This window comes from Uloborus diversus, unplaced genomic scaffold, assembly GCF_026930045.1.
Source record: "Uloborus diversus isolate 005 unplaced genomic scaffold, Udiv.v.3.1 scaffold_1142, whole genome shotgun sequence".
NCBI lineage: Eukaryota > Metazoa > Arthropoda > Arachnida > Araneae > Uloboridae > Uloborus > Uloborus diversus.
In genome coordinates, this window is record NW_026557813.1 from 35,020 (window position 1) to 61,928 (window position 26,909).

Here is a 26,909-nt window from a genome sequence, read left to right on the forward strand (position 1 = left end):
CCCCTATGGGGGGTTTTGCCCCCCATAGCGGAACGAAAACTACCCTATGTGTTATTCTGGTGCATAAGCTATATTATTGTAAAGTTTCATCAAAATCCTTTCTGTAGTTTTTGCGTGAAAGAGTAACAAACATCCATACAGACAAACTTCCGCATTTATAATAGTAGTAAGATTTCAGACTGAGCTTTTGTTTATTGATGTTTTCATTTTAAGTTTTTTAGTGTTAAGTACCTAAATTAAACTTAATCAAAACCTCTTGTAATATCCTATGAATTTTCAAGGACTAATCCATTTTGTGTGGAATGTGGGTCAAAGTGAAATAGTTGAGAAAACTTTCAAGATGAACAAATTGGGAATTTGTCCTGAAAAGGGCGATACATAAAGAACGAACAATAAATTTTACAATAAAACTTGCACTGAAACATTTTTTTTTTCTATTTTTGGCAGTAAATTTGTACCTCCAAAAAAAATGTGGAAAATGTTCATTTTTTTTTTCGATGGGCAAAGAGAAAAATAAAATATTTTTCTCAGGAAATGTTTTTTATTTGATTATTAAAGTTATTAAAGATATCTTTTTATTAAACAAATATGAACATAAAAGAATGCATCAATAAATGAAAAGAAAATGAAACAAATGAATAAATAAATGAGTGAATAAAATAGTGAATGAATGAATAAATAAATTAGGGAATTATTAAATAAAGGAATGTAAATGAAATAATAAATAAATACGCAAGTCGCATGCACTTGACTAACTGTACGACGTATTTAAAGTAGAAATTAACTTAATATTAAACAAATAAATTCGGCACCGAATATTAAATATTTGAAACGTTGATAACAAGAACTTTTTCATTTGATAATAATAATAAAAATGTTTGACTTACAACGCAATACATTACAATTTGAGAATCAAATTTCGAAAATTGCTTTTATTTTAATAAAATTTCAACACTAATCACGCAATTCATTAAAAGATATGAAGGACTAAAACGTTTAATATTAAAAACATTTAGGACAGTGTTATTAAGATTTAATAGTTGTTTCATGTAAAACCATATCAGTTAACTATTTAAAAAATATTATTCAATAATAGGGCTCGACCGATGGCATTTTTTGGCCGATGGGCCGATGCCGATTGTTGGCCGATTGTTCAAAGACGGCCGATGGCCGATGGCCGATTGTTTTCCTCCAAATGGCCGATGGACGATGCCGTTGGCCGATGCCAAAAAGAAAAGAAAAAAAATCAAACAAATAAATTGATAAGATTATCAGGGATTTAAAGGATCATTGATTTATTTCACTTTACTTCCTTTCTACGAATAAGGAAGCGTAATCACAAAAAAAAATCAGATTTCTCGACCTAAATTTCTATTTTACGATCACCCAATTTAAACTTCACAAGTTTTTTCGGCACATTTGTACATGCATACTGTACCTAAGAACATATAGATGACCAAAATATCCATTTTGAACGCCTCCTCAGTTAATGATCGCCAATTCTCTTGTGATGTCTTCATGCGCGTAAACTTGCCTCACTTAAAAACGTAGTAAGTTGAAAACGCATACGTACGTAGTATGATCTAAAAGTTCGAGGACAAGTAGTATAAAACCTTACCCTGAATAGTTCACATTACCGAAGTACATTTATCTACAAAATAACCTTCGACGAATATGCACTTCTGCCAACGTTCGTATAGCTTTTAGAAGCACTCCTGGAAGACATTTTTCGCAACCTCCTGTAAAGCCTCTTGCGCTGCTGCTTTAACTTCATCGTGGGGAAGAAGGCGAATTTCATGTTTCAGATGCAATGTTCGATTGGTTAATACTCTGATATGCCAAACAAATAACCTAACGTTTCGTCGAACTTAGCTCCGTGTGACTTTTACCTGTTCCCAGCAAAAAAAAACAAAAAACATTTGCATGGACGCCGCTTTCTTCCGTCAGGAGAAGATAAAGCTGCATCATAGAAGGTAGCGAAAAGTGGCTTCTAGGAGTGACTCCAAAAGTTATATGAACACTGGCAGAAGTACATAGTACCTCAAGGTGACCTTTTGAAGGTGGATGTGCTTCGGTAATGTGAACTATTCTGGGTAAGGTTTTATACAGCTTGTCTCCGAACTTTTGGATCGTACTACTTACAATTTGTATAGGGTGTAGTTATGCTTCTCCTTTTTTGACTGCTATATGATGAAATAGAAAGAACAACAGCAAAAAAAAAAGAAAGAAAGAAAAAAAGGAAGATAAACAAACAGACTGTTTAATAACTTTTTGATTTTTTTTTTAATTGAACATATAACTAAGATTTCAGTAATATTGAAAAAATGTATGGATTTAGGTACACTAAAAATACTTTAAAAACATTAAATTATGTTGTTTAATCATTCAAAAAAAAAAAAAAAAAAGAATAAAACTATGAAACCGTCAACAAATAATGCAATTTAAGTGGAAAGATTGCACATAGACATTTTTTAGTCATCAAATTAAACAAAAAAGACAACAGATAAATTACAATATTAAATCATAATAGGAATATTTTTGTACTTATTTAAAATTTATGAATAGGAAAGTTTGCATTTTTCATAAATTTTGCTGAAAAAAGAAATAGCCATGAAAAGAGCGAGGTTCTTAAAACGCAGCTACAATAAACAAACTCAATATTTACACCAATAACTGAATAAATATACTACTTGATCTGTTGTTTACACACATAATATTGAACAATTTGGTTGTTTAATCTTTTATGAAGCTTTACAAAGAAGTTCGAATTAAATTTTTCAATTTAACAATAATATTCTGAAATTTAAAAAATTGCATAATAGAAAGTCCTTGAAACTTTTCTATAAAAAACGAAAATAACTCATTCATTGATTCTATAAGAATACATAAAAATAGTTACTTACAACAGAAAAAAAATCGATCGCTATTAATGATGCAGAAAAGATCGCGCATTACGAAATATAGGTGAAACAAGTATGAGAAATACGCAAAATGACATTTCTTGACCAAAATAAATAATCGCTAAATATTTAAGAAATGCTTGAAACGACGAGGGATGGTGTGGGAGGGGGGGGGTCACCCTCTGATTGTGGAGTAACTCACACTTCAGCCCCAACTTCGACCTCATGTTTTTAGTACAGAACCGCTACCACCAACGCCTCGGAAGAGTTCCTGAATCTACTTCAGCACTTCTGAAGAAAACATTTAAAAGTCCCTTTGATTTCCGAATTATGTCACCATTCAAAACGTCTTTAATCAATTTCTTACATTAATGCTCTAAATTCTTTCTAAACAATAAATTAAGTTTGAAAAACAAATCTTTAATTTTATGAATGGTGTTAGTTTTAAACAACTCAGAAGTACAACTAGAGTTTAATTTCAGAAATTGAGGGAGTGGGAGGAGGGCCACACAAGTGTTCTCGGAAACTCAAAAAAAGTCGTAAAAAATAAGAGTTCAAAATAATTATAAACATGGCGCAGAAAAAACCTTTTAAAACTTGCACCCGAGTTTGTTTTGACGTGCAGTGGCGGATTTAAAATATAGCAAATGTTGCAATTGCGCGAGAGGCCTCATAACCATAGGGGCACCGTAGGAGTTACAAAAATCCTTATGCTATAGGTTTTACAGCTTCCGTGATAGAGAAATAGGGCCCCAAAATGTATTTCAACTGGCCCCAAACTTGTAACTCCGCCGAAGCGATACAGAAAAGACTGCATTACTGTGATTCATATTACAAATATTAAAAAAATTAAAAATTACCGTCGGTTCAACGGGAATCTAGCAAAATGACCCAAAAAACGGTTTCGCCATCTCATGTTTGTTTCCATGGTCTCCAATTTGGCAATATATCACCAAATAATCGTCAGTCTAAGACGCTATATTAGTTTTGCATTGAAATATGTAATTAATAGCCACAAAAAATGAGTAAACTGGCTTTTCAGAACACCCGATCGAAAACAAAAAGGAAAGTGCACAACTGGAACGTGCGCACATCCCACATGCGAAAATTTAACCTTCTACAGCTTAACATTTTTGAGTTATGACTTATGAGAGATATATACGTACATCCAGCAGCAAGAAACAACGCAATAATTAACTTGTTTGTACCTGAATGAAAAATTAAAAATTCCTTCAGGGATGACTAAAATAAATTCATACTGAAATTCAAGTAAAAAATTTTATTAAGAAAACAATAACTCCCTTTACTATGTATTAAAAAGTAAAACTGCAAAGGTACTTTTTTTTTTTCAAAAACATCGGCCAATTCCATCGGCTTTTCGATGTATTTTAAGGCCGATGGGCCGATGTTTCCTGCAAGTTAGCATCGGCCGCCGATGCCGATGCCGATGGCTAAATTGTTGAACCATCGGCGCCGATGCATCGGCCAGGCCGATTCAATAATACAATGATTTTAGTAAAAAAAAAAATTTCATAACTTTTATTATATCGTTAGAATTTTTTTTTTTTTTTTCTCAAACATGGAACTCAGTGCATTCTCATTTAGCACGTTTTGTCCAATGTCTTCCAGCGCCTCAGACTTTTTTCAACAACTGAACTAAGTTTCAACTTTGAATGTTTATAGTTTAGTAGTTAAATTGAATGCCTCTTAAAATAATTCATTTCATAAAGTAATTACCATTACAAAAATCATTGAGATGCTATAATTGCTATAAAGTAAGTATTTTTAATTAAAAACGTTCATAATGATTATAAAACTAGGGTAAGGTTATAAATTAAATGAACCCACACCAATTTCTATTTTTATAAATAAATCAAAATTTAACTAAAATATTACGCAACTAAGAAAATCCTAGGCTCATAACATATAGGGGAGACCGGGGCAAGATGATTATGTAACAATTTTTGTTGCTTATTAATTTATTTTTTGGGACAGTAAAATTAATTTCACATGAGCTGTTAGAGTAGTCTTTTGTGGTATTAAATATATTACCATTTAATTTTTCAAATAAAAACAACGAAGGATATTTTTATTTTTTCATAACCTTACCAAATCATCATCTTGCCCCAGTACTGGGCCAAGATGACTTTGACCTTGGGGCAAGATGACAACGTTGAAAAAGGTTGAACACATTTTATGTTTTGAATATGTTACCTGCTAGTTTAAAAAATGATAACTGTGTTTTTACATCTTACAAAGTATCAAATTAAGCGTAACGCATTGGAGCGTAATGTTTAAGTGTTAAGTTAAGCAACTAACAATAGACACAAATAAAAATGCCATTTTCATAATTGGAACATGCCTCATGCCACCACTCTTGAATTTCACAGCACTGGGTCCGTTCTTCTGTTGGAGGGTCACAATATTCCTCTTTACAAGCGGGGATCTTATAAGACGATTCTTTGAAGTTGATGCAACTGAATTGCTTGGCATGAATTTAACAGACTTGGACCTAAAGGAACTTAGTTTGAGTTTTTTTACTTCCTTTTTAGCTTTAAGAGCTTGTTTTCCCTGTTTTTTTTATAATCCATTTTTTTCCATCCGCTTTGCTCCTTGTTCTGACATTTCTTTGATGGATGTGCTTGTAAAAATGTTTGAGCTCAGTTTTCTGCATTTCCATTTTGTTTTCTCACATTGTGGTGCCTTAGGCAATGCATTGAAATCAGAAACACTAACAGGCTTTTTTTTGGTGTATCGGAATCTGCATTTGCCATAACTTCTGCTTCGTCTGGAGGGTTCTTGTTTTCGTTTTCTACTCCCAAGGTCTGAGAATTAGCACAATTATTCTCAGTTTAATCGCCAACAACATCATAGTCTGCTAAAAACAAGAAAATTACGAGTCTCGATCCCTCATTCTTTACTCTTTATCGGCATTTCCAACTGTAGTTGCTTTAAAGTAAACGGTGCTCAAAAGCTCACCAATATTCTTGTCTGTGATAGTTTGTCCTAGATAAATGATCATAAAGTTGCCACATTCTTGGCTGTAATAGGTTTTTAATGGGCAGAAAAATGACCATCAGGAGCTACAGATGATGTGATGTGTGGGGTGGCAACCCAACATGATAATGTTTTTTCACTGCAATATAATATAGCCTGCAAAGTTATGTGAGATTTATGATTGTCAATAATCAACAGAACAGGAGATTTTTTGCTTGGTTTAATTCAGTCAACTAGTCATTTGGTCAACTAGTTTATTAATAGCCTTTGGTCACCGGCTTTCGAACGACACCTCTCTTGATTCCTGGCGTCATTTTACCCCAAAGGAGATAGAAGCGCAAGGTCGCGTGAACAAACACACATACAAATAAGCGTTTACAGGATTTATTAAAATGAACAACATAGTTTAACAAATTCAGAAACACGGGGCAAGATGACGAACTCGTCATCTTGCCCCGCGTGTCGGCCCGTCATCTTGCCCCGGACTGCCTGTTTGAACGGATTCTTCTCCATTGCCATAAGAGAAGGCGATTAATTGACATTTATTCATGGTAATAGGTTAGTATTTAAACTAAGTTTCTCATACATACCAAAGAGACACGATATAACTTATCTGTAGCAGAGCTTATTTACAGATGCATAAAAGTTAGATCGTGGCAACGGTAAACAATCAGAGCTTCAGAACTAACACAAATATGGCGACTTCAACTTCTCTATGCTACTGCTGAACGAACAGCACATAGGAGAGCCAGTAGTATGCAGTAGATGCTGTTAACTAGGAGAAAACGGAAAAAGTAAGGCATTCGTCATCTTGCCCCGGTCTCCCCTAAGTTCTACCGAAGTATTCAGAGATTATTTCTTTGCTGATTTGTTCTTTAACATTTCCATACTACGCGTACATGCAGTTTCCATTAATATTATGATTTCGCCAAGAAACTACCGTATGATTTCTTTCATTTTCAATCTTTAATAAGCTGAAAAAGAAACCTATTGTTTCGCAAATGGCTTCCTAAATCGAAATGACTCTTCTGGATACGACTGCACACCTGTTTAAAACTGTTTTATTGATTCCATCAGATCAAAGAAGAATTTATGGACGAATCGCGATAAAACGCTTCCTTGAATTTCAAATCAGCGAGTTAAATGTATTCGGTTGCTCCGGTCCCGGACTCCAGTATTACTTCTTTAGCAAACAAAAAAGCTTTTAGTGAAATATGCTTTGTGAGTCCTTTTTTAATAACTGTAAAAAAAACCTTATGTTACAGAGAAGTCGTTAAAAAAATAATAAATGGAAGAGTTTAATTACCCTTTTGGGAGCCCCACCCCCTAAAACCCGCTACTGCTCCTTACCATAATGTTTTGTCACAGTAATATTATTTTGGCTGTGGAAATTCTAAAGTAGGGTGCACTTTATATCTTGCAGGGGGCGGAGAGAGAACAAAGTCCAGTTACATCACTTCACAGCGGCATTTCTTTATCCCTACGAGAACAAGAAAATTTAAGACTTTCCAGATGTTTTTGCACATTATTCCAATTTGACAGGACGTTCAAAGGCCTTCGGGGAGAAAAGATTAAATTCAAGGTTTTTTTTTATGTCGCACACACAGCCTGGTTTTGAAGAAAGTATTTGTAATTAACTATTCAGAATTTAAAGTGACCTTTGACACCCTTTACATTTGAAAAGTAACATACCAATGAATTACATGTATCAGAGTTTTAATCTAAAGCTTTGAATGGTTATTAATTTACAATAAATTTTGAAAGAAACCTTTCACTCATATTTTCAAAGTTTGTGGGAATAAATCTGTACCTCAAAGCCAGATTGATGTAAGTCCAAAATTAGCGATTTCCCCTTTATTAGTGCATTGTATGTAAAAGCCCATTCTGCATCGAGTCATATAAACGTAGTTCTTAAAAAAATCCTTTTCGATTTTTTACCAAGGTTAAAAGAGCGCGCGTTCCATCTTTGCATGCACCAGAAAAACGTTTTGTAAAAATTATCATAGTGTGACGTCCTTCTGGCAATGAGGTACAGAAATAACGAATGGGTTTTCTAAAAACCAAAAATAACACTACGTTCAAAAAAGTCCTAATTATTGCAAAAGAAGTGCTGATTAGCGAATTTGGGTCATACACATCTCATTTACTAAAAGGTAAGTAGGAAAATTTATTGAACTTCTTTATTACATCATATCACATAAAAAAATTAAGCAATACTAAACAAATCATTTATACAAATGGAGCAGTACAAAGCAAAACAACTGAATATCTTAAAAGATAAATGCAGTTTAAAAAGAACACCAATAACTGAGACTCTTATCAACAAAAATATTTTACTTACATACAGACAAACACTTTTCGGAATATTCGACAAAAAAAATCATATAGGAATACATATGATATAGCCAGCTCTCATTAATCTGCAAACAACCTACAACCAACAATTCTTCTCTTCAAGAGAAAAATATAGATTATAAAATTTATTCACACAGAAAGTGGTATGTACATTAGTTATTTTCATAGGAATAAATCATTTTTTTTTTAAAATCAATCAATACCACCTCAAAAGTTGAAAATATCTTTTCAATTTCTACAGATGTTATTGAGAAGTACTAGAAGCGTTTAACTTTGTACCTGTTCGGACTTCTTTCGCAGTTATACTTCCATCTGTGATCAAAACTTTTCGGAATTCTTATCATAAAAATTCATCATTGTTACGGTTTTTCTTCTTTTTAATCACTGTACAGCACCAAAAAGTTGGTTACTTTACTTTGATCTGTCTGAATGTCTCTTTCTTACGTCATTGCTCTTAAAAAATACACATATAAACACACATATATTTTAAAAATATTTCTTTATTTTACAAATTAAAAAAAAAAAGTTGTCATCGCTCGTTCTCAGGATTTATTTTATCACTAACTTTGGCTGACTTTGGAATCTTAAAGAAAATTTAATAAAGAAAAGCTGAGCTGGAATTCAATAGAAATTTTATGAATCCCAAAAATATTGCTCGCTTTAACACACCAAGTACAGTGAAACCTGTCTACAACAGCAATGACAATACAGGACCGTCGCTATGGGGGGGGGGGGTGTCTCACCCTCCCAGTGATTTCATTCAGTCGGAAAAATCAGTTTGAGTTGGCATTTTCAGTTATTTCGGAATTTTAGAGCATTCATTAATTAAAAAAATTAAAAAAGAAAAGTAGAAAAGTTACATATCTAGTCTTTTGGTACTTGGCGCAAGATAAAATAAAGAATGGGAACTCCGTTTACACTCATTTGCACAGTAAACACGATTGTTCGGCATTCTTTCGCCGCCTGTTTTCTTTAGCGCGTCATTTTCAGGGTGCTTCGACTGGTCCCTGAGAAATACGGCACGGCCCAATCGTCAAATTAACCAGAATCCGTATTTTTGACCTTTTAGTTTCGGCATTCACGAAACGTTTGATTTTTAAAAAAATGTAGTATACATGAACACAGATTTATGATGAATAATAAGCATTGACAGCAGAAAAGAAAATATGAACAGTTTGTGCGGGCATACCATATGTTTTACAGTGCTTCACGTTCATTCTGAGAAATTCATATTGCAGACACGATCATTTTTTCCAACTGCTTAATTTAAGGCTGCTTATTTTCCCGAAACAAAGCCCCCACTGAAAAATTTCAGTTAGAGTCGGCATTATTTTTCTTTTTCAATTGATTCTTCAGGATTTAAAATCTTTGAGTTAAGTAATATGACATGAGCATATTTTCACCTTTTAATGGAAAAGGAAAAAATCAAAAACATAAATAGTTTGCAAAGGCATATTTTCGTGTATCAAGTGAAAGACAATCAATTCGCCGACAGCTGATTGCACCATATTCTCAATTTTTCCGGCAATTCGACAAAATTTGATTTTGCCGACACTATCCAGGAATGCCCCGAACTGAAACTTTTGGGGAATTATCAATTTGGGGGGAAATCTTAATTTGCCGAATGATAAAATAAGGGTATGCAATACGCATACACGAGAAGGGACTTTCGGGAATTTAAAAATTGTAATAATGACTCCAAATTTGCCGAATTGTCAGACGAAGTTTGCCAAGTGAGTACATTTCGGGAGGTCACCCCCTTACTGTCTCAGTCGCCAATTTCAGCTATAATCAGCTTTTTATTTTTAGAGCTAATTCTGAATTCCCTGTACCTTTAGTCATATTTTTTCCATTTTAACAGATTTGAAATGCGAAGTACGAATTAAGGCTGAATTTCATTTTAGTGTTTATTTTGTATAGGCTAAAAAGAAAATGTAATCCTAAAGTATTATTCAGAAATATTCGGGAATCTGTATTAAACATTAAGATAACCTAACTACGAGCAGCCGAGATGTACAGTGGCTCCGAAAGTGTTCGTAAACCTACGACTTTCAATGAAATAGGACCCTATCCATTGGTTAGAATTAATATTTCGGAATAGGTATTTAATGGGGTCGTTTCCAATATTTTAAAAGTATTTTTTTCTGAAAGATCATGCTTCAAAACATCGGATCTAACCAGACTTAGATAAAATGAAAAGCTTTCTGATCCTTCTGAACACAAATTCTAACTGGAAAATTTTCTGCAAATAATTATTTTGCCTTGCTCACCCTTGAATAAAGATTAAATTTATATTCTAATATGAAGGAGACAAAAAAAGAAGTACTTTAAATCATTTAATTTTTTTTTACAATAACATATAGTTTGTGTTTATTTTTCACCAACTGAAGAAACTGCCAAAATCATTATTTTTTTCACACATGTGCTTTAAAAAGCTTTTGAATAAAGGTTTTAAGAGAAATAAATTGGGAATTTTTTAAAAATTTCCTTAAAAAATTATTTTTATATTTTAATTAACATTAGCAGTTCGAAAAAAATTTCTGCAGAGCCAAAAATTTTCTGCGAACGCCGTTCGCGTGTTCGTCTATATTATGCAAGACTGGAATTTGTTTAAGTTTAATATTTAAAAAAAAAAAACTTAAATCGGTGAACTTTCATTGTTTACATTTCTTGCCGATGACATCACAAATAATGAAATGCCATTCTGTGTTGCCATTCACAGAAAATATTCAATTCGCATCTTTACTCACGTTTATTGGCAACGATATGGTTGATAGCAAGCGTAGAGAGCGATTTTAATAAGCTTCTTGATTATCATAACGTAAAAACGCGGTACAAAGATGCGACAAAAAGCATCATTTGTGACGTCATCTAGACCACGCCTTGTTTGAAAAATCGGACATTTTAAAAAATTAATTAAAAAATAACTGTTGGGAAAATGAAAGAATTTTCTGGATCCATATTATTATTTTTTGCTTATTCTATCAATTTCAGTGACTAAAAGTACTACTTTTGACTGAAGGAAACAACCCTATTATAAGATCTATGATCAATTTTCAACAAAACTACATGAATTTATTAAAACTTCATTTTTAAAAAATCAAAAACAAGAAAAGTGCCGGAAATTTTATCTCACATAAGTCTTCGTACACTTTAAAAAATGTCTATATATTACTGAATAATTTAACTTTTTAATAAGTTATTATTTAGTAGAATATCATGCAGTATCAACAACACCTTTTAAACGTCTGTTGAAATAGATTTCATTCATTTTTTTTTTTTTTGAAGTAAGTTCTGAGTAAGTGTTCCACCACACTTCGAGTGTTACTGTTTCTAGCTCTATTTTTGTTTCAAAGCCGCATTTTCGTAATCTAGGCTCCAGATATCTCTAAATATGTTACATTAAGTTCAAATCTGGAGATTGAAGGGGTATTTTTCAAACTCTTGGAAAATTTTTTTAGGCACTAGACGCAAATTTTGAAAACCGTGTGCTTCTTATCGTTATCTTGATTAAAAAAAAAAAAACAAAGTTATTTCCGATAACCAAATTTTTTGCTAAGATTTTAAATTGGTTTTTAAAATATTTAAATGAACAGCATGATTTATTATTTCATCAAAAAATTCCAAACTGCCAAATCCTGATGCTAATATGCACCCACACACAAGAACACCTTCACCGTCCTGATTAACTGGTCCACTATGTTCTTAAGATTAAGCTCCAAATTTTTTCTTCTATTAACAACTATTCAGCAATTTAACCAAAAATGTTAAATTCATTTTTATCTGTAAGATGTAATTCCAAAACGTTTTGAGGTTATTTATCATAGACTAGCAGTACCCGCACAGCGATGCCCGTGCTAAAAATTTAATGGAAGTCCGTTGAATAAAAAAAATGACGCCCCCTCCGTCACTAATGTAAAATGATAATTTTTCTTTGTATGAAAAACGTACACACCTTTTCAAAAAAAAAAAAAAAAAAAACTAGTTAAGTTTCTTTGGAAATTAAAACTTTTCGTCAAGTCATTAAATTAGATGTACAGTTGCTTTAAAACTCTATTTAGCGAGTGAAGCGGTTTTTACTGCAGTTTAAAATATTTCGCCAAATAAAAAAAATCAAATATCTTTCATATGTAAAAATATTTCCACAACTTTATTGTTTATCGCCAAACTTGCCCAGCAACCACGCTATCGTAATCGATCCGTCTAACGAAAAAAAAAAAATATCCCGTGGAACATTCAAAAATCGTCGTCAGAAAAAAAATAAGAATAGAAAATGTAGTACATTTCACTCGGATAAAAACAAATCAAAAGTTTCAGATATTAAAATACTTTTAAGAAATTAAAATGCGAAAGATGGATTTTAAAAGCGTAACCATGGAAACATGAAACAAAATAAGTTCGAGAAATTAAACGAATCAAAATGACATATTTCGAAACTTTTTTTCCTTTGAAGATAGAAGCTAATTTTTTCGCTAAATGCCGCTTTTTCCAATGCTGTCAAAAAGAAAACTGTGGGATAATTCCTTCACTTTTTATTGATAGGTTTAATGAAGGAAGTAGTGCATAAAGTTCAGCTAAGCCTAAAAAAAGTTCGATCAAAAAACGCAAATTACTTCAACCGTAATTAAGTTAGAGCATTGAAACAAATTGTTTAGAACGCGGAAAATTCTTCCCTTTTCAGTATGTGCAAGTAATTTTTCACCCCTTTAATAGCCAATAATAGGCAATTTACGTGAAATTTGGGCCTAAATTGAAATAAAAAAGGACTATTTATTGGATTTTTTTCGAATTATAGCCTATGTTACTCAGTAAGAAAGCACCTTTCATATAGTGAAGGAATTTTCCAAAAAGGTGCAGTGGTTCCAGAGATTACCTTGAATATATAAACACACCTCTGCCCTCTCTCTTTATAATATTAGGTTAAATTTTGCGACGAAAAGCGTAAGCTTTCAGTTTTTCGCACGGCCCAGGAAATTTCTACGGGAAGAGGTCTCATTTAATTCAGCTAATCAGAGAACTTGGCGAACAATTTTAAGTGAAAGTGAAATGTAAAAATTTGCATTTAACTATTCAGAAACATTCACAGCACTCATCATAATTTTTTTAGCTGTAAATCTTCGATCACGCTCTGTCAATTTTGCCAGTTGACCTTTTCTTACCTTGTTTTCGGTTTGATTCTTTTCTTTAAAGCATTTTATCAAGCACTTTACTATAGAATGGAATAAATTAACTAATTTAAAGACATTTGAAACCAATTTACCGCTACTGTGGAAAAAATTCAAACTTCGAATTATGTTTGTGGTTTTTTACGAATACCAGCCATTTTAAAGTAATAAGCACAATATTAAGGAAAAAATAAACAAAAAATTAAAGCCAAATGACTTTTAAGGGTCAACACAATGCAAAAATAAGAAAAAAAAAACGACATATGATAAGTTTAATCATGATTTTATTTGAAAATATTGAGTGTACGATTAGTTTTGTGGCGTATTATTTCTCTGTCTCTTCGTTTTTTGACCATTTCAAAAAGAAGATCCGCGTCAATACTTTGAAAGAACCACAGGGTTTCATATAGATCGACGTAGGAATGATGTGAAAAAATATTGGACTTCATATTCGAATTCAGTTTCGCGTTATTTTGGCTTTACTAAAAAATTTTCAATGTTCATTTTTACTAAAAAATGAACACTTTTGGGAGCCACTGAACGTTTCAAACATTTTTATTTTTTTTTTCAAAATATTTATTCAGTATAGTAATAGAACCAACAGCAAACCTCAGTTTAAAATTACAAGTAAATTAAATAACATGGCGTTGGACCGTCGACTCATTTATAAAACTGTATCGTCAATAAAAACCACAGCAAAGAGGAAAAAATACACGAGGCGCCGAAATGAAAGACAAAATAAAGTACAGTAGACCCTCGTTTTACACGGGTGTTACGTTCCATGGAAATACCGCATAAATCAAAATCGCGTAAATTGAAATAGAATACCCCTAAAGCAGAATACTTGATGATGTTCTGCCACATAAAATCATTTAACCATAATTGTTCTGCAAGTACTTTAAGCATTGTATACAGAAGTAAACAGCGTTAAATTTTCCACAAAACGGGAACCCTAAATAAAAATAGTTTGTTTCATGCAGGAGGTTTTTTTTTCTCCCCCCCCCCCGTTTTGTTTTGTTTTCGGATTTTAAAACTTCATTGTTGCTATGGAACTTTAACGGCTTGAAATTCTCCAAAAATATTTTATATGCTTTCTAAAACGCATACACAAAGATAGATACAAAAGATACAAAATTTTATAAAAATCGGAAACTAGGTGCCAAAACCACGTTTTTTTGGTTAATTTTACATGGCATGAAGGAGCTATGAAAACAATGTTAATAAATAAATAAATTATTATAACAATAAATAAAATGAGTCGAGTTAGGGTAGCATATACTAGATCGTTTCATAATTCCATGATAGAATCTTCCTTCACTAACAAATCAGAAAGATCATTTCTATTGCCTAGGAATGGCTTTAAGTTTTTAATGCTTTGGGTTGAGCGTCACCGACGTCGGTATCAACGTTGGTTTTGGCCTCCTTTGTCACTCCTAAAAGCTCTTCTTCCACTTAGTTCTGAACTGTGTGAGTTTAATAATTTAACTTATGGAAAGAACTGGGACCAATCGCATAGATTGTCTCTAGTGGCCCAAGCTCGATTATTAGCACGCCAAAACGCTAATAATCGAGCGTAATCGATTATTAGCAAATTTATCGTAAAGCGTAATCTGCAATCTTTAGGAGTTTGGATTTTGAAAGAGGGGAGAATTTTATCTATTTGCATTGCCGCATCAGCGTAAAACCGAAACTAATCCGCGTAAAATAAAATAAAGGTGTCAAATCTTAAACCGCGTAAAACGAGGGTATCTCTACAAAGTATAAAATGAAGTCTCCAAAAAGCGTCTGCGTGTTTGAACTCGCAAAACACGAGAACTAGCCGGCCGATTTTGCTGAAATTTTCAGTTTGTTCCTTTAAGTCCTGAAAAAGTTTGCAGACCGGTTCGAAGACAATTCGATGAATAGTTCTCTTTTTATTTCAATTTAAGCCCAATTTTCAAATAAATTCCCGAATATGGGGGTGAAAAATACTCCCAAAAATAATATTATGTATCGTTGGAAAGGGAAGAATTTTCCGCGTCCTACGCAATTTGTTCCAATGCTCTAACTTAATTGCGGCGGGAGTTTTTTACGTTTTTAGCTCGAATTTTTTTAGGCTTAGCTGAAATTTAGGCACTACTTTCTTCATTAAATACATCAATAAAAAGTGAAGGAATTGTTCCACAGTTTTCTTTTTGACAGCACTGGAGAGAGCTGCTTTTTTTTACTCCAGATCTAACTGGACCTAAGGTCGAAAGTTTAACCCTCTATCTCCATTAGAAAAAAAGGTTACAAGCGAATCAAATGAAGTTCAAAAAGCTCTTCTCTATTCAAGTTTTTAACCATTTTATTTTGCGTTTCCACGGTAACGCTTTTTTTGAATCCAGTGTTTGTATTTCCATCTTTCTCATTTTCAATTCTTAAACTTATTTTATTTTGTGTTCCCATGGTTACGCCTTTTAAATCCATCTTTCTCATTTTATTTCATTTTCTTAAAAGTATTTTAGTGTCTGTCGTCATTGTTTGGCGAGAAAATTTTGCATGATGGTTTTTTTCCTTCATTTAATCATGTTTATTGAAGATACTTCACTTGACGCAATGGTTTTTTTTTTCAAGGTAAACCGAGCAAAGCCGGGCAAGGCAGCTAGTACTGTACTACAATACAAAGTCACATTGGTAGATAGAAATGTTTGAATTTGAAACTAACTTCTGAATACACATGCATCACCATTTCCGCTCTTTCTAGGCTAACGGATAAAAATCGAGATAGCACAGATGCCTATTTGTTGACCGAAGAAGTGTATTGTGTCGTGATAACTAGTAACATGAGAACAGGACTTTAGTCAGTCAATTGTAGCACTCAAAAATGTCGCCGTGTAGACGGCGATGACTACGGTGACACTAGAAACGTCGGACCTTCAGGGTCTTTACTTTCTCTAAGAGCTCGAGGGAAAATTAGGGAAGTCCTGGATCAGTTATATAGCTAAATTGTTGTTGTGTGCTGTTGGTTTTGGACCTTCTGTTGTGCTATGCGAACTTTTTGCCAGAAAAAGAAATTGGTCATTGGTACTGGAGCACTGATGAGATACAAGTGGCATTGATTTTGATTTTCTTCCTGCCCTTTAGCTGGCTGCATCATGGGCATCAGGCATTAGATAAGTAGAAGACTTGAGTGATTATTCTATTAAGAGCTATTTTGTTTATTCTGCACTCTGAACTGCCTCCCCCCCTCCTCCCGAACTTCATTCGTCTGTGTTCAATTTTTATTGTGGCAATTAAGGAAAAAAATGAAAGCATTTGATCTTACTTTGAGTTTGAGAAAAAACACTGAAATGCAGCAGAAAAGGTATGATTATTTTAATGTAATTTTCAAAGCATTAATTTTAAGGTTCTCTTTTTTATATATCATCCATTAAATACTGAAAAATGAAGTTGTAAGTAGGGTGCAAGTAAGCATTTAAATAAGGTAAGTAAGAATTTTAAAAATTTGTTTTCTCATGTTTTTCTTTCCCTGTAATGTATTGTTAACAGTTTCATATTTTCCCTCTTTTTTTAATCTACAACGATTCTAAATCATCCAATATTATAACTATCTCAAAATTGCGTTTATGATCAAATACTTCCTTTGACTGAAATTCTTGTTTGAGAATACTTTGTTAGAATTACACGTGATAAAGTTTAATGCTACTAAAAAAGTCAACAGCATTTCGTCGCCTCCGAGCAACAGTAAGACATCTAATCCCAAGAATAACACTAAGATATCTTACTGTTCAGTAAGTTACCCTCTTAGGGCCAGATTTAAGGGAGGTCAGGCGTGGCTACTGCCCCGAGGCCTCCACAACAAAGGGGCATTCACAATAAAATTTTTACAAAATATCCTAACTTTCACGGGTCGAAAATATCGGACATATACATATATATCAAAATATTTGGATATATATCAAAGTATCGGATATTTTCGAAAATATGATGAACTTTTCGAACTCTGATTAGGGGCCTCCACTCCTTCGTTGCCCCGAGGCTTCCACACTTCCAAATCCGGCCCTGTAGCGCCTTATAGTCAGGGGCAGAAATACACCGCCAGCTTAGTCATTCCAGTCGAGGACTGCAGTTTCGTGCTTATTAGCATTCATCAGCCCGGCATAGGAAGTGACTGAGCTAGAGGCGGATAATCCCTTAAGGAAGCCAGAGTGCCAAACAAACTGGTAGCTAATGTAGAATTAGCACTGATATAGCATGCCTTGCCTTCAATCTTCAAGTTGAACCGAACTATTGCTTCGGTCACTCGTCTGGTCAGTGCTAATTCTTACATTAGCTACCAGTTTGTTTGGCACTCTTAGCTTCCTTAAGAGGTTTTCCACCTCCAGCTCAGTCGCTTCCTATGTTGGGCTGATGAGTGCTAATGAGCACAAAACTGCAGTTCTCGGCTGGAATGACTGAGCTGGCGGTGTATTTCATCTTACTGTTGCTCTGAGGCGATGATTTATGAAGTTGGCATTGCTATTTGTGGGAAAAACACTGAAGTCGTGTCAAAGCTGTAACTACTTTTATTATGGCGAAGGTTTTTCAGCGAAACCACTCTAATGCGGGCACTAACGGGACAAATTTTTTTGTGTGCAGGCAGTGGTGAATCCAGGGGGGCGGCTATGAGGCTGCAGACACTCCCAGACTAGAACTATTTTTTTTTCTATTAGAATTTTTTTTATTGTGTATGTATCTTAACGTAAAATAATAAAATATATAATTTCCTATATCTATCCTATCTTTATCATTTTATTCGTTTTCCCTGAGGCTTGGACACGAATTTGCTATAATAATGGAGATACTTGTTTTCCGAAATTTCCTTTCGAATTTCGGAAATTTTTCCCTGCCTTTTCAAAAAATTTATTCATTTACCCTATACGAAGAAAGACAGAAAAAAATTTCAGATCTCTTTAATTAATGCGCTTAGTGTCAATTCTCAGAATTTTATCTCCTTTTCCCCTTTTTTAAACTATTAGTCCACGATTTTTCTGGTTTTCTTACTTACATTTAGTGTACTTGCATTTGCGATGGGCAATATTTTTTATAATCAACAACAATTGTTATTTTTGCCTGCAAACTGTTTAGAAATACTGTCTAAAAATTTTATTTTTTTTAACCTAATTTTATTTTATTTATTTTAATTTTTACTGACATTTAAATTTTAAAATTTTATCACTAAATACCAAATTTTAGATAATTTCAACTGTGACTCAGAAAATTTCATTAGCCTTTGACACCTCCTGAAAATATTTTTTTTTTTTCAAACGACTTCGTTTACAACAATGAACTTTTGGTAATGTCAAGGAGACATACATTTTTAATGATCTCAGCCGCTCCCAGAACTAAATCCTGAATTCGCCACTGTCTGCAGGACAGGGGTTTAATAACGTTATTTGCCTTGGAATCGAGGAATTAAAAATTGTCCGCAAAAGAGGGGTGTCCGTCAGGAGGGCTTTTACTGTAGTAGGCACATATGTCATTAAATTTAGATAATTATTTAAATATGATTTAATTAGTATATTTATTCTATTGAACACTAGTGTGTGGGCACAATTTGATATTCAACATATCCACCTTTTCCACAGTAATATATGTGCAAAATATGATACTTGCTGGTTCGTTAGAGGTGGTAAAGGTTCTTCATCATCTTTCTCGGAATCTGTAAACGCAGAATTTCCTCGAACAGCTTGTACAGTTGTTTAATAGAGAACAATTATTCACATATTTATTTTCCTCAATATTCCAGTACTCTCTCATTTCTGCTCAGTCCACATCACAAAGATATAAAAATTATCTTTAATCACTTTATAGCTTTATTATTATTACCGTTTTTTAAACCATATCTCTTAAAGTTCTCTACTGCTGTTTTATTGCTTTTCTCTTGACTTCGGTTTGCACTGCTTTCAAACGCCCTTTTGTCCTAAAAACCTATTTATTTAAGTCAAGCAGAAAATAAAGGCTACGTTAAAGTTTTTTTTTTTGTCAAAATTTTAAGTCTCTCAAATATTAGCCAGCAATGAAATTTTAGGTCATCAGGCGGGGCAAAAGGTAGCCCAATTAGCTACTTTTCATGTAACACTGTGTGCATTAAGAAGCACTGCTATAAACAAATTATCCTCTCATACAGGATAATAAGTTTGTAATGTGTAAAAGGGAGAAAAGCTTTTCCCCCTTATATTGGGCGGACTATACTTATAAGGAGTACATTCAATACATAAAGAAAACTTTTTTTGAAAACACATAAATTGTTTTGGGACCAAATGAAAACATTGACATAAAAGAACATTTTAGCTACAAGGTTTCAAGTTATCGAGTGTCGACTGTACTTCAAATTGTGTCTTTAAACACATCAATGAAATATTTCAGATAGATTTAAGAACTGCAGATTAAAGAGGGTTGACCATAAAATTTCTTAACATACCTTCAAAGTGCATTCAAGAACTCATCCAGGTTTAGAAGTATTGAAAATAAATTGCCTGCATAGATAAATAAACTTATTTAATAGAAGTATGACAATTTATAGACATACCATTCTCTCAGCATACTGTCCTTATGGAAACCAGATACCTTCTGGAAACCATAAAATTCAAAAGACCTTTAATGCTGTGCTCGAGCTATTTTGATAGATATAAGATAAGCTATTTTGGGATACATTTTTATGAAAAAAAGCAGGACACAAATTGAACTAACCAAACAAAATCTCTACAGTAGGAGTCTCCAATGAACAGTGGGCAAAAAGAGGCATGCGAGAATAATACAAAATCTGGTCCGCGACAGTGGGCCAACTTTTATCTCAATAAAACAACCAAGTCATTATTACTAGGTAGGATAACGGCGCTGGTAACAGACATGCTTAAGACAATGCTCTCAGGTTAACTCAATTTTCTGAGTCTTTCAATGTATTTAGAATTTTTAAACTATATTTCTCTCATGCAGCTAAATCTCATCTAACGATTCTCTGCTTCAGGATCCTCTGAGTTGGTTAATTCTATTTTTATTTGCTTAATTTCCAAAGAAGGTCGAACCCCCAGTAGCAGACACCAAAAAATGTGACAAGAACTAGTAACTGATAGGAAGAGGAAAGGATGAGTAATGGACAAAATCCCCTATTCTCATCAAAATGTGCAAAAGTTCTTTATTTATAGAACTAAAGTCAAATGACCATGAAACAAAAGCTGACCTCATGGTGTCTGTTTATAACCTTCTACCAGTACCTTGTAAATACCAACTGGCTCACAAAATTCACTCTGAGAACACTAGATGGTTGCAGTGTATTCATGGAATAAAGCATCATCAGTTTTACCCACCTAAAATTCTTAGTTTTTAAATCCAAACTTACAACTCTCTGTTACTGGACCCTTGTCTGTTGCTGGCACCGTTACCCTATGTGTTATTACACTGAGAATTTGCTATGTACTTACATTTTGCAATTTTCTGATTTTTATATACAGTAACCCGTCGTTACATTGCGCCTTGTCACTTTTCCTTTGTCTCCCAATTTTTTTTTCCAAAGATGGTTGCATATTTGACATCAAAGAAAAAAAAGAGTTGTAATTCTCAGAAAGGCATTTTCTTTTATTTGATGAACTAATCTGGTTTGCTTTCCATCATCTAAATTTACAACAGTTAAAGCAACAACATTTGTTTTGCATTAGAAGACAAAATAACGGATATTTATTTTTTTTCCTTTTAAAAGAACATTTGTTAAGCTTTTTTTTTTCTTTTTATTAAGAAAATCTCTGGAACATAAAGACAAACTAATCTTTTGTAGGTGCACATAACATTAATTTGTATCTGAATTGAATCAGTAACATTGATGACCGTGGATATATCACATTTTTTGTTTTCCCCGACAATTCATATGAATCACTGGGGTGGATGAATTTTTTACACATGCGAAACAGGCGACTCGGTATGTCTATGGACTGATTTCTGGATATGTTTTTAATGTTATGTTGACAAATGGAATGTTTTTTATCAGGTTGAACAATGGATTGGATTGTGTTTACGTGGATTTCAAGGTAAGACAATTTTGTTATAGGCAGGTACTGTCCCGTTAATTATCGGAACTTGTTTTCCTAATTAGTCGAGGCGAAACTCGCTGCTTTTAGTTTTAGGTTTGAGCTATTGTTTATAGTTTAGCAAGTGGTGCATTTGCCCAATGTTACTCTATATTGCATATACTGGAGCTTAAACATTCTCTTCTAGTTCATAGTTAAATTTTTGGTCTTTTGACCATAATTAATGAATCCTCCATGGCTGATGAGCTCTGGATTCACACTTTATCTATTCCTACGTAATAGCTGTTTGCATTTTTCCTTTTTATCATCATTTGTTATTTATAATTTGTTTAATATTTGAAATTCTGATTGCTTAATTTTATATTTACTTGGCTTTTTAGTTTTGCTGCGTTGCACATCTATGGGCTCTTGGTGTGGTCTTTTCAATATTTTTCACTTTTATTATATATATATATATATATATATATATATATATATATTGCAATTTTCCGTGAGAAAAAATCAGATACATAAATTTTATATCTGCTCTGGCCTGCGAAATTTTCTCTTTATATGCATATGCAGTACGGCCCTGGGGTAAAAAAGGTTTTGCACCACTGAGTTGGAATATTATGCTCTTCAAAAAAACATTGAAATAAAAAAAAATTATAGTTAAAAATGATACCTGATATCCTGAAGTGAGTGGTCAATCTACAATTATGTACTGAAATCAGGTTAAATTGTTCAATACATCCATTTTTAAGAGGTCCCCATGCATATAAAATGAGTTACAGTGAAACCTGTGTAAGTTGACCACTTGTGGTGCACTACTCTAGTGGTAAACTAATAGAGGTTGAATTAAATGATATAGATATTATTCTGTATCTGAAAATAGCGGTCAACTTTACAGGTTTTACTGTAATGTATTATTAATACATTCTGCTTCCATTTTCCAAATCACCATCATGTGGCAAAGAGAAAGCAAAAAGCAAGCAGAGAAATATCTTCCTTACTTGAATCCTGAAAATGTCTGTCCATTCTTCAGTCTCATAAAATTTCAGTTAAACACAGCAAATGACTCGTACCTAATTGTCCGAACAGTCAAGGCTTTACAAGAATAAAAATGTACGAAAAGAAATTTTCGAAAAATTAAAATGTCCATTTCTTTTTTTAACTAGCACCAATGCCAGTGAACTCTTCTTTGAAAACCAATGAAAAACGCTTCATTAAATTTTCGACATCTCAAGCTCTAACAATGCAATCAATCTGAAGCAAGTAGGAACAAATATAATCAATGCTGCTAGCACTAAATGAGTGAACATTTAAAAAAATAGAAATTAGGCCAATTAAGCGAGCTTCATTCTCAATGTTGCTTAGGGAAACTGATGAAACACAGACTGAAGTGACAAAATTAAAGGAATCTATCCATTCAGTATCACAATCATGCTCAACTTCTGAATCTTCTTTTCCTTCTTCTTGTAGTAACGATTTTAGACTCCTCAACTCCTTCAGTTCTTTCTCATCCTTCTTCAAATTCAAAATAACTTTCATTAGCAATAAAAACTCACCATTCAATCAAAATAACAGGGCAATGCACTTAAACTTCATTCTTACCTGAGAAAAAGTGATCTTCATAATTGTCTTCATTTTTCAATCTCATAAATTTCAGTTAAACACAGCACATGACTCATACTTAATTGTCCAAAAGGTTAAGGCTTTACAAGGATAGAAATGAAGGAAAATGCAAAAGAAATTTTTAAAAAATTAAAAAGGAGAAAGACTCTTTACTTGAATCCTGAAAAGGTCCACTTCTTTTCTAAACTAGCACCAATGCCGGTGGACACTTCTTTGAAAATCAATGGAAAATGCTTCATTAAACTTTCAACATCTCTAGCTCCTCTAGCTCTAACAGTGCAATCAATCTGATGCAAGTAGGAACAAATATGATCAATGCTAGCACCAAATGGGTGAACATTTAAAAAAGTAGAAATCAGGCCAATTAAGCGAGCTTCATTCTGAATGTTGCTTAGGGAAACTGATGAAACACAGACTGAAGTGACAAAATTAAAGGAATCTCTCTGTTCAGTATCACGATCATCTTCTTTTCCTTCCTCTCAAAATAATGATTTCAGACTCCTCAACTCTTTCAGTTCTGCTTCATCCTTTACACGTTTTTGATTCAGTGACAGAATCTCATGCTGTAATCCTTGAAGAGCTTGTTTCAAAGATTGAACTTGATGATCAGCATTGTCACGTTTTTGATCAATTTCTGAACGTACTACCATTAATTCATTTTGGGAAGCTTCCAGTTGACATTTCAATGAATCACATTCTTCTTTTAGCTTGCTTAGTTCTTCTTGCAATTCTAGTTCATCATTTCTTCCTTTTCCTGGTAGCTGATTAGGAGAATCATCATCGCTGACATCCATTTCGTCTTCAATACGATCATTTAAAACTTCTTCCAAATAGGCATTCTTAATCTCTTCTGTTTGTTTTTTCCACATCTCAATATTTTTTCGTTGAGCTTTTGTAAAGTGATCCCAAACTTTCTGTAAACTTGCAGCAGAGAAAACTTTACCAATTTCATTAAATTGTAATAAAATACCCTGCATTTGCTGTTTTAACATTATTTTCGCTTTGTTCACCTCGTCTTCATACTTACGCTTTTCAATCATTAATCTACGTATACGACTGTTTGTACTTTGGATCATTGAATAAAAGTATCCAGCATTCCTCTTACTACATTCTCCTCTTTCTAACCATGTTATTAAGATACTAACTGCTTCTTGAAATGTATCTTCACCACGTAATTTTTCCCCCAATATTGTAGCTTCATGATCTGAATATTGTACAACTGGTGGTGGGGTTGGAACACGATAAGCTTCCTGTTCCTCTTTATGACGAGCTTCTCTTTGTGCTTTTCTTTGTCGACATTCATATTCATATTGGTCATCCCTAGCATTAGCAAAATCGACATGTACTCTGTTACAATATGCTGCATCATCCTTGTTTTCAATTTTAAGTTTGTAACCAGACAAATAAATAGCATTATCAACATGGCATTCTTCAGTAAACCTTATGTGACAGAAATTTTTCTTACTCATACGAATAACTGATATTTCTCCACAACGCTCAAAAATTTCCCTAATAATTTCTTCAGTAGTTTTTTCCGGTAACCCGCCAACAAAAATTGTTCTGCATCCAAGAGGTCTATCTCGTACGGTTGGGGGTTTGTCCTTGGGCTCAGGCGGATACATAACACTTTTCGTGAGAGTGATTATTTCTTTTGGAGGAAAAATGATACCTGTTTCTGCTCCACCTATGCCATATTGGCAATAATTGCCCATACCCATCATACCATACATACTGCCATCCCCAGACATGCCCATATAAGCATAAGGATTCATACCTGAGCTAGTACTAGGACCCATTTCTATACCAGATGTAACAGGTAAAGCAGTTGCAACTGAATTGAGAGACATATCCATGGGATTCATACCCCAAGGGGCTGGATAATAATTATTGGAAGGCATCATGGAAAGTGCTCTCCTGTTACCGTCTAGATATGTGTGATCGGCTTGATTATACCCATAAGCTGGATCAACAAGCGTACAAGTTGACTGTTGAGAAGTAGGTAATGACTGAGATGTTTCCTGCTGCAAAGGTTGTTGTACCTGATGAGGTTCTCTACTACTAGTTTCAACACTGTCAGCACAGGGATGGTATCCATTTTTTAAATGGTATGGTCGACTTCTATTAAATTCGCGATACCGATCACGATCACATTTCTTACCATTTCTCTGCTCTCGTTGTCCATCATTCCATTGAATACATGGACTGCCAGAAGTTAAGCTTTCTTGAGGTGATGGAGAACCAAAATATGATCCACAGAGACTTTCCTCAGATTCAGAAGTATTAACATTTCCCATGTTAAGGGAAAATGAAAAACGAAAATTCACGTACAACAAATTTGGCAAAAACGCTTACGGTATTAGGGCGGACTATAATAACAGCAAAATCCTGGCGATTTTGACAAGGAAATTTACGGCAACCTTGACGTTTGGCGACGCAATGGTTTGGCGCGCGAACGAACGGTAGATACACGAGGTAACCCGAGGATTTCGGTGATGTATGTTTTAAAGATTAATTTCAATTTATGTATCACAAAAACACTATATAACTGCAGTAATTAGTAACGGTGCAAGTTTCATTTGTTTTCGGGAAATAGCGATCGCAGCGGTGCATTGCGATCGGCCGTGTTTCACTTGAATCCCTGTGTAAATTCTCATTAACTGTTCGATCCGGTGATGGTGCTGCCATCTATCGGTATAAAAAAATATTGGGGGCAAGGCACTTAGTATGCAGTCCTCGACATAAATACAGTTGTAATCAGTTGTGACTCGGAATCGAAGTAGTTCTAGGGAAGTTAACTGCAACTGCGAACAGTTATTTACGCGGTTGCCTCCGGCGCGGAATCCTTTGTGTTTTGCGCGTTGTTTTTCTTTTTTCGTTTTCTTCTTTATAGATCTGAGAGGCCCCTCTTTTACAACGCTTTTTTACTATTTTTAAAGCAACTGTTGTCAGAGCTTTGAAGTGTACAGCATCTATCATCACACCAAGCAATCACCTACTCTAAGCGAAGAAACGATTATTTTGGTTCAATAGGTATGAAAGCTACTTTGCCAAAAATGAAAGAATTCTTTTGGTTTTTTAAAACTTTATCATCACGTTTACTCTGTTGATAATTTTATATACAAATTTCATTGTTGTTGGATCCCACATGAGTGCACAACTCGTGCGTTGTTATGATACAAAAATTAAGTTTTGCTGGAGTAAACGTAGCATTGTGTTAGCAGAGAGAAAACGTTTCATACACCAAGGGTGGGGGGGGGGGAGGAATCGCATGATTTACTCGCCACTAGTCGGCGGTTGTCGTCTTATGTGTTTCAGTTAATAGTTAATGTTTTTGTTCACAATTTTCCATCGATATAATAACCTGCTGCATTAGTTGAAAAAGATTAGCATCCAACATACTCATAGTAGTAAAAGGCGTCGTCAATAGATTTAACAAATTCATTTTTAGATTATCCTTGAAGATTTTAGATCATTTTTTTCAGTTAAGGTTTGTCTCCTCTTTAGAGCATTCAAAAGTATTTTACTTATTTACAACTTGTTTATTTTTTTAAATGATACTTTGGGCAAAAGGTCACTTTTTGCAAGATATCTAAAAGATTTGTCTTCTATTAATTACAAAATTGGGAAATTTCCCCCCTTTAATTTCATGGAAAACTGGAAAAATTGAATTTTTACCAATTAAAATGCAGGGTTGGCAAAAACACAGGTTTTTTTTTTTTTTTAAAAGCCCATGAACCCAGGGTTTTTTGTTTTTTTTTAAATAAAACCCAAAAAACCCTTTAGCTGGGTTTTTTTTAAAGAAATGTGAGGTTTTTTTGTCTTTTTTCAGGGAAAATGTGGGATACTTATAGCAT

At 33.6% G+C, this 26,909-nt stretch overlaps 1 protein-coding gene across 1 annotated transcript; it reads right to left on the reverse strand.

Annotated features, from left to right (window-relative positions):
• Nucleotides 1–23,204: 23,204 nt before the first annotated feature.
• On the reverse strand, nucleotides 23,205–24,953 carry LOC129232322 (ecto-NOX disulfide-thiol exchanger 2-like). The gene is made up of 2 exons (XM_054866477.1): nucleotides 23,555–24,953; nucleotides 23,205–23,455 (listed from the first exon to the last, which is right to left on the reverse strand). The coding sequence occupies exons 1-2, from the start codon at nucleotides 24,951–24,953 to the stop codon at nucleotides 23,205–23,207; spliced, it is 1,650 nt and encodes a 549-aa protein (XP_054722452.1).
• Between the last annotated feature and the right edge of the window lie 1,956 nt (nucleotides 24,954–26,909).

Bases quoted from the DNA above. Each gene is read 5' to 3' on its own strand.
- LOC129232322 (XM_054866477.1), bottom strand. From the start codon at position 24,953: ATGCCTTCCAATAATTATTATCCAGCCCCTTGGGGTATGAATCCCATG. The intron at 23,456-23,554 runs GTCTGAAATCAT...GTGTTTCATCAG, and splicing joins AGAACTGAAAGAGTTGAGGA to TTTCCCTAAGCAACATTCAG.